General features: G+C 36.6%; 1 protein-coding gene across 1 annotated transcript; it reads left to right on the forward strand.

The window, feature by feature from the left end:
• The first annotated feature begins 2690 nt into the window (after positions 1-2690).
• Positions 2691-8556, forward strand: LOC580346 (uncharacterized protein C8orf74). The gene is made up of 5 exons (XM_780410.5): positions 2691-2819; positions 4304-4502; positions 5331-5557; positions 6034-6201; positions 6975-8556. The coding sequence occupies exons 1-5, from the start codon at positions 2769-2771 to the stop codon at positions 7221-7223; spliced, it is 894 nt and encodes a 297-aa protein (XP_785503.1). The 5' UTR covers positions 2691-2768; the 3' UTR covers positions 7224-8556.
• The last annotated feature ends 231 nt before the right edge of the window (positions 8557-8787 follow it).

An 8787-nucleotide genomic window follows, 5' to 3' on the forward strand; every position in this document is an offset into this window, starting at 1 on the left:
ATAGCACTTACCATCAGAACTATTTGTCAGTAATAATATTGTCAAAAATAAGTCGTAAAAGATACATGACATATTACTTGTAATCTTCAAATTACTTTTTGAAATAAACTGGGGGGGGGGGGGGCAACCTGTCAAGACGCGCTAATTGTGGGTATATAATGTCGTTATGCTTTGAATGACAATATTATGCGTTAACGGGGAGGGGGAGGGAGAAACATGCATGAACCGCCAGTATCTCTACATTTGTTTGAACGAATTCTGGCTCCCGACGATTATAATCTTTTGATATGAATGAATGTTACGATTTGGGAATACGGTTCGATCAATCATGTCAAGTTTTTTATTCAGAGAAGAACAATCGATTGTTATTAAGATGAGTTTCAAAAACGCCATTTATAACTGAAGTATAATCATATAGCTTGAGGAGCTTTTCATGTCTATTTGTCCGAGTCACAATGACTGGCAAGTTTAATACAGGGCCACTGTAGTGGGATGGGCTAGCGTTCCAGGAATTAAATAGGGATGAACGGGGAAAGCCACAAGAATTGGATCGTGGAGTGTATCATCAAATGAAGGAAACAGCTTTTAAAGTATGTTTATCATCTCTAGAGTGATTCGTAGAGTCTACTTGGATGAACGTCATCACGGGAAGGATGAAGGGAAGAATGTGAAATGAAACATTCCGAGCAAAAATTGAGATTGGTTCTGTCTCCAATCAAAGGTTTAATCATTTAAGCGCACATTGTTCATGTTGTGCCTAAAAAACTGTATGTCTCCTTTTCCTAAATATCATTCTCACACTGAAAATGTATTTAAATGATGTAGACGAACGAGCATGCATTAGATACATATCGAGATTATTAATGCAAGGCGATGCCTCTGGGGTATGTGAAAATAAACAGACAAGCCGTTTAATTTTTATTCTACTGTCAAGTTTTTGTTTGTTGTGTCATTATATCTATGAAGATTGATTTATTATTTATTTTAGGGTGTTTTTTTTCTTACATTTTGGAAGATATGAAATAAGGATAATTAGAGGAGACAAGTATGAGAAGATTACTTTCGTTTTCCTTCCTTCTTTTGACTATGTTCAATCAAATCACAAAGGCCTTGATATATTTTATGATTCGATAATTTTTTACCAAAATCCATGTCGCATAGTTACATCGAAGAGATAGAACATAATTATACATGCATGTACTAGATTTGTTTTGGTAGAAGGATCATAACACTATGATGATCGATGTTAGTCCCATCAAAACCAAACCTACCGTACACCTCAATCTGGCTATGATCCGATTTTGAAAGAAATTGCAATAGCATTTTATATGAATATTTAAACTTAGAAAATATTAATGTTCGAGGATCTGAATAGCTATAAGCTTGATAAAAAGGAAAAGCTAAATCGGCTTAGAATTTAAAAAAATGACGTCAGACCAATTAATAGTGCGATTGTCTTCGATCTGAAGCCGATTCCGCCTTAATTCTGATCAGCAGGTTACAGTGCACTAACATGCCGGTTGCTAGTATTCTTGTCATTATTCATCATCTAGATCAGGAAGAAGGCGTTTGTTTAGATTTCCATATCTAATATAATCGCCATTTCTTTAAAATTCGGATCACATGAGGGCCGTGTGGTGTGCGCTGGGCATTTTATTATGAGCAATTACTTTACTGTCAGCCATATTTACTTTTTACATTGATATGGAAAAGTGATACTTAAAGAAAAAGAAATACTTTCAATCAATATTTGAATTGTCAAAATGGAAGTCGATCTCATAGAGAAATGTTGTTTCTTTATGAAAAAAAACATGCAATATATTTTTCAAGCGATGTTTCTGGACACGTAACCAGACTTAACTGATTAGGTAGAAACATTTTGAAAATGTTTCCTACCCCTAGCCTCGCTCAGTTTTAGCTATTGATCAAATTTAAGTCACAACCAAATTGGGTGACACTTTTAAAACTCTCTTACGAGTTTTCGGTCCCTTCTCATTTCTTTAAGTATTTTAAAGGCTTGTTCAGATATGGTGGGGGTGTTTTGAGGTGTAAAATGAATTAATACTGCGCACAACAAAAGTTCCTATTCACTGAGTTCTGTAATACAAGAAACACAAATGTGAAGCGTATTTCTCTTTGCTTCATCATAACAATAAATTAAAAAAGAAAAACGCTTCAGCCTTGTCCTATCATCTCTAAAGTGATTGTCGATCCTTGACTCATCTTAAATGCACTTCCACCAATAAAAAGATAAAATAACGACAAGACTTCTAAAATGCATTACTGAGGTATTGCTCCCCTTTCCTCCTCCTCTAGCTTCCTTCTTCTTTTTCTTCTTCGTTATTATTATCATTATTCCTTTTTTTCTTCTTCTTCTTCTCCTTCTACTATTATTACTATTACTACCGATACTTTTTCTTCTTCTTCGTTTCTCTTTTCCTCTTATTTTCTTTTGGCCTAGCTGTCTGATCGAGAATTTTGAGGGTTAATCTTTCATCTTTTTTTTGGGGGGGGGGGGGAGGGGGGCAGAAACACTCTAGGGGACCTCCTTGTTCGTGTAAATTTCTAAACGGTTTTATAGTTGCGCTCACTTCATTCGTCAAAACATGGACCTACAAAATCACGGGAGCCGTGACGGTACACAGACGCAACGCGTCTAATTTTGCCGGTTCGCGTGTGCTGCAAAGTCGTACGTACGTGTGCGCCACGTACATGCACTCATCGTGCGCTCACAACAATAGAAGAAGTTGCATAGCAACACAAGCGAAATGGCCGAGAATATTTCAGTGGAAAACGCTAAATGGGTTGCAAATTTAGAAGTGAGAATCTTTTTAAAGTATTATGTTCATTGTTCCTTTAAGTTTATTATTTGTCATTCAAGTGTTTGGCAAATAACTTATCTACTTGGCAAATATTGTTCAAGTAAACCATTTTAATGGTCCCACACGTTTAACTTTTTGTAACGTGCAATCGTGCAATCGTAGGTCTATGACTATGAGTATGACTGAGCTGTGAATGAAGATGGCTTGGTTAACTGTTAATAATGATGATGATGGTGATGATGAATATAAAGTGGAATCTACTCTAGACTAACAAATGATGATGATGATGAAATGCCAAATGATGAGCGCCAAAACAAGTCAACATGTCGATATAAGATCGATGGCAAAAATGCTAAAATTCAAAAGGAAAAGAGTAGACATCTAGACTGATATTCATCATGGGGGTGGGGGGGGGGGGGGGGGTGATGAAAGCCATCTTGATGGTATCAGAATTTAGAAGTGTTGCTAAAGTTCAAGGATAAAGGTTGTCCGCAATGATGGTCACCTGCAAAATATGATCACACCCATACCTAAATGATAACCATGTAGGTAGGGTGTCTGATCCCGCACCCGATGTTGTGTCCTAAAATCCTTCCCATAGAGATTGCACGCATCCCTATGCAGTCTATGTGCATTGCGCGATCATGCAAAATTGGCCAATGTTTTTATGACCAAATCGAGATTCAAATGTTTATTTCTTGTGATCCTGAAGGTGATACTCAATAAATGAGGTGTCGTATGAAAGAGCAGATTAATCTCCATATTTCCAAAGGGCCGTCATTTTAGAATTCTAAAAATATCTTGGTCAAAACAGCGATTAAAATGTTGTTTGCATCCTAGCTCTAAAATTTGCCACTTTTTAGAAATGGCAGATCGATTGATTATTACGGAATCGATCCATGCGCTTGTTTTTCGCCAGCCCCAAGGGATCACAAGTTATTACATTTTAAAAATACTGTTCCCCCCATTTTTCGATCAGCTAATTAGGGAGGCGTGAGCGCTGCTCAGCCCAAACCCATGGCGATGGCGTGTAAAATCTGCACATGAATATGCAATTCGGACTGTGTGATAGCGCGCGTGTGTATGTTTGTGTTTTGGTTGCGATCGGGCTCAAGTAGCGCATGCAGCTAAGCAACAAGCGTACGCTTATGAGTACGCTTGCATATTGCGCAATGCAGCTGTTTTGCTGAATTTAGCAAAACAAAATAAGTCTTAAGTGTTTTTCGTCGATTCTGACAAAAAATTGGATGAATATTGCCTAGATTTTGAGGGGCTGTATCTTTTGGTAGAAACATTGGTTAGTCTTGAAATTTGAAATGTATTATTCTGATTAAATTTTTTTTTTTTTCAATTTTCCAACCAAAATGGTGAAAACCGCTCCCAAAGATAAAATTGAAAAATCATTCAGACACCCTAATCTAGGATGTAAACCATGATTTTTTTTTTATAACTTTTTTTTCTTCTTTACAATTAATGCACAGAAAATGGATGGCAGGTTGCGGCTTGGAGAGTTGCTTGGCTGGGCGATGGAAGATTTTGATGAAGATGCTCAAATGAGAGAATCAATTCTTCTAGACTTCCTCTATGGAAGCTTGATGTTTGGAGTCCAGAAGGGTGTCCCTTGGTCACAGGTCCCAGCACTCGTACAGGTCGCATCACAGTTTCAACAAGGAACAATTGGTAATTACTACTAACCTGTATACAGCTATAGCCATTTAGTAGTCAGTGTCCATGTGTATTGTATCATAATTCGCTGTCACCAGATTCGGTGGTAAGCGCAGTGACAATCAGCAACTTGCAACTTGTTGTCCCACCCAAAAAAACTTGAGCTTGCGTTCATATTTATTTTGATCAGAATTCAGGGCTTAAATTAATCCAAGGCCATGGCCGTGGATGCCCCTTTGATTGGCCTCAATGCCCCTCTCATTGGCCTTGGAGATTTTTTGTGCCCTTTCCAATTCTTCCTATTTGTGCTGTAATATAGGAATGTGCCCTACAGAAAAGTGGCCTTGCCCTAAAAATACTGAAATTTAAGGCCTGAGAATTGCTTATGATGGTAGGTTCAGCGCACAGTGCATTAATTTTAAATAAGACCTGTCGGTCATAAAAGTGAAGTCAACTCTTGGTGATTGACTGATTGACTGTTATATTGCTCTGGTTCATAACATTACGAGCCAGAGCAATATAACACTGAGTTCCTATAGGAAATCTATTTATTCAGATGGTCATATGTCAGCCAATACTTAACATATTCAATTGGTTTTCAACATTTGGACATTATTTTTTATGCTCTTTCGGAAAATGAAGAAAAATTGAGAAATTCCAAAAATAGATTTTTATGATGTCACAGCTTCGGTACTCTATAGGCTAACAGTTTTAGAAATTAGAATTGAATATTACATTGAATTATTTGTAAGATAGATCACACTCATAATCTAAACATTCATCTTGTTGTGTATAAATGAAGGATTGTAGTTTTAATTAATTTTATATTATTTGTTTTGTCAGGTCAACCACTATCATCAGCAATCAAGATTTATCGTGAAATCTCCCAGCGATACCTGAATGAGAATAAAATCAGTGAGAGCAACCTTAGACTCTTCACCAGCCACTTGTTTGAAACCTACATGGCCCACTATCAACTCTACCAGATGGTATTCACTACAGACAGGGAACCAATGACTGTAAAGCAACACCTAGATGTCATTCCTCCACCAGAAGCCTATCCTCTTGATGTGAGTTTACACAGAGTGAAGATATTAAGATTGAAATAGTTTCAGTAATAGGCCCCTCTAAATGCGACACTATCCATATTGATATTTCGTATCAACATGTAGAATATTGCATGATGTGACTGACCCTACAAACTTTACCTACGATTCAGTTTCTCCAGCTTATAAAGTATCATTGACACTCATTTATAACTCCTATACTTGTTTTAAAGCCCCACTGTCCTACTTGTAGCTACTTGCTCCCTCTATATAGAAAACTTCCCTGATCGGTGTGCCTGTTGGTCCCCCATGATCCTCTATTTCTTATGTTATTTGAAAGCTGAGTTGATAAGATAGTCACCTGTCAGTGACCTCGCTGTGTGGTCTAATCCCTCCTAGCCACACTAGAGTTGATAAGCTTTAAACATGTCTACATTGCTTTTTGTCATTTCATCTTTTGCACCATGAGCATTTGATTACATTTGATATACTTTACACAGGAAGCTAAACCACTGAGTGTTTGGGAATACGAAAGACAAATAAATGAATTGGAAGAGGAAGAGAAGTCTAGATTGAATGACATCAAGGTACAGGAAGAGACAATCCTCAATGACATAGAGGAGAACCAACCCTTCAAGGAGAGCAAAGACTCTGTCCTAGACAGACAGGTAAGTCCAAAATAAAACTTGGGAATATAAAGGAATGTAAACAATAAATAAAGTGTCTGAGACTCCTTGGAATATGGAAGAAGAATGAGTGAACTGGAAGAGGAAGAGAAGTTGGCTTTCCTAGCTGTCTCCACATTCATATATATTTTTGTTGTTGTATTGTATTGTAAATGTTTCCCTTTAACTTGTATGCTATGTTTTGTATTTTATATGTATGACATGTTATGATGTTTTTATGATGAATGAATAAAGATCAATTCAATTCAATTCAATTCAAGTCCAGACTGAATGACATCAAGGTACAAGAAGAGAACCCTCAACAACATAGAGGAGAACCAATCCTTCAAGGAAAACAAAGACACCGTCCAAGATAGATAAAAAAGTCAAAAATAAACCATTGAATGTGAACACTTGCAGACATCAGATTGGTTATTTATTCATAGGCAATGTCCTACAAGCTAGACCTTTCAAGTTTATGGTGCAGTGGGGAAGGCTTTTCATGCATACATCACATTGCTTATTAGCCCATCTTGCTTGTAGTTCAGTTGAACTTAGAGAATGGTGTATCTATATGCAAGAGTAGTAAAAGATTAAGTGTAATGATAGGAAGGAAATACTTTTTTTTTTGTTCTCTTATAATTATATTTTGGCCTTGGCACTTTTTTGACCTAAAGATCTTGTGACTTGATACCCCTTTTCTCCCATTCTTTAATTTTTTTCTTTCTCTCGCTCTCTCTCTATTTCTTCCTCCCTCTCTCCATCTGCATTTACAGCAAGTATCTGAGTTGATTCAGGATGCGATCCAGCACCACACCTCTCAGACCGAGAAGCTGCTTCAGACCAGGGTAGAAGGAACCCTTGAAGACCTCTCTTTCTACCTCGAGAAGACTGCCCTGCCCCGCCCAGAGCACCTTGGCCCCCCTCCAAGGACCAAGGATCCGCCCAGGCTGTCTGCAAAGAGCAGAGCTGGTGTGACATCAGCAAAGTCAAAGAAGTCCAAGAAATCTGCAAAGACCAAGTGAAATTTAAAAGGCAACGGTACAGAGGAGAAATTTCCAAGTCATTCTATGTAATTTTATTTGGGGCAATGTTGTAAGACAGTGATCCATTGTGATAATGGTATGCTTTGTCACTGTTGTTTCTTGTTGGGAAGACGCATGTATGAATGTTATGATGGGAGATGTGCATTGAAATTCAATATCAGATTTCCCTTTAAAGGCAGGGTATTCTACTGACTCTACTTCATATTTACTCATACTACTATCAGCTGCTCACAATGTACCGACTTGTCGACAGCAACGTCCCACAATGCATCATCAACTGAATAACACATGAGTAATGATGCTTGGGTACAGGAACAGGAAATTGATGTACGCCTTCATCAAAAATGCCGCAATTGAAAATACATTACAGCAGTGGTAGTGATGTACGTAAAATAACCTGCCTTTAACTGAAGCTGATAGGGCAATTCAGGCTTTGTTAACATGTGTTCAGTTGTGTGAAAGCAAAAAATATGAGAAACAGAATGTAAAAATTTAAAATAAATCAGACAAATTATAAGAAAATTATTTTTGTTCCAACTTTGAAATATGAGATCACTTAATCTCTGTGAATCTGCAACTGGCTATTTGGTCATTGGATTGTGATGTATTGGATGCATTGGATTGTGATTGTGACGTACTCATGGTCAACTCTCCCTTTTTTCAACTACCATCAAAGATATCACTATTTTCTTTTTTCTAATACCGGGTAAGCATCTGTTACCTTGTGGCACTACTCAAAATGAGTACCATACTATCATAAGTTACCAAAAAAGAAATATTCTGAGTAATACATTTTGAAATATAAATATTTTAGTAATTGTTTGTTGGAACATACAGGAGAATTATCCTGCACTACGTCATGGTGAAATAGTGATTCGGTGAAAATTTCCGTAGGAACAGTGGTTGCCCATAATTTTTTTTACAAATTCATAACTTTCTTGATATTTGTCCCATTTTTCAACTTCACCAATCTGCATCCTTTTAGACTAATTTTCATTCTTGTATCTGGCTTGTGTGAAAAGAAAGCAACAAAATCTGCTCGTATTCATGTATATATTTTTCTTATTTATGATGTAATAAATATTTATTTGTTAAAAAAGTTTAATATATTTGTGAGCAAATGAATTTTACTGTTACAGCTCGTAACATGTCATTAACTGTCTTTTTTTTTAATTTTAAATTTAGACATGTATCTTTTTATCAGCAACTTATCTTCTTATCAGCAACTTATCTTCTTAAAAATGTTCAGATGTTGAAAACAATAAGCAATATTTAATTTGAATTGATACATTAAAAGCAAATATTGAATAACAAGCTATGCATGTCATCACATTGTTTCTGTATTATATTCAAGAAATCAATTGAATTATATGAAAAATAAAAGAAGGTGGGGAAGAGTAAGATAGAGAGGTAACAGAGAGAGAGAGAGAGAGAGAGAGATTGGGGAGAAAGGGAAAAGTGTATGCGAGAGATATAGAGATGATGGGGAGATAAAAATGAACTGAGAAAGGCAATAGAAAGTATGGAGTTGATACATCATAGA

Source organism: Strongylocentrotus purpuratus, unplaced genomic scaffold, assembly GCF_000002235.5.
Source record: "Strongylocentrotus purpuratus isolate Spur 01 unplaced genomic scaffold, Spur_5.0 spur5_scaffold_13, whole genome shotgun sequence".
In the NCBI taxonomy this organism is placed as follows: domain Eukaryota; kingdom Metazoa; phylum Echinodermata; class Echinoidea; order Camarodonta; family Strongylocentrotidae; genus Strongylocentrotus; species Strongylocentrotus purpuratus.

What these genes read in the sequence shown, in the direction of transcription:
- LOC580346 (XM_780410.5), top strand. Translation starts at nt 2,769, where the DNA reads ATGGCCGAGAATATTTCAGTGGAAAACGCTAAATGGGTTGCAAATTTA. An exon ending in GTTTCAACAAGGAACAATTG is followed by an intron (nt 4,503 to 5,330) that starts GTAATTACTACT and finishes TTGTTTTGTCAG; the next exon opens with GTCAACCACTATCATCAGCA. An exon ending in CAGAAGCCTATCCTCTTGAT is followed by an intron (nt 5,558 to 6,033) that starts GTGAGTTTACAC and finishes TACTTTACACAG; the next exon opens with GAAGCTAAACCACTGAGTGT.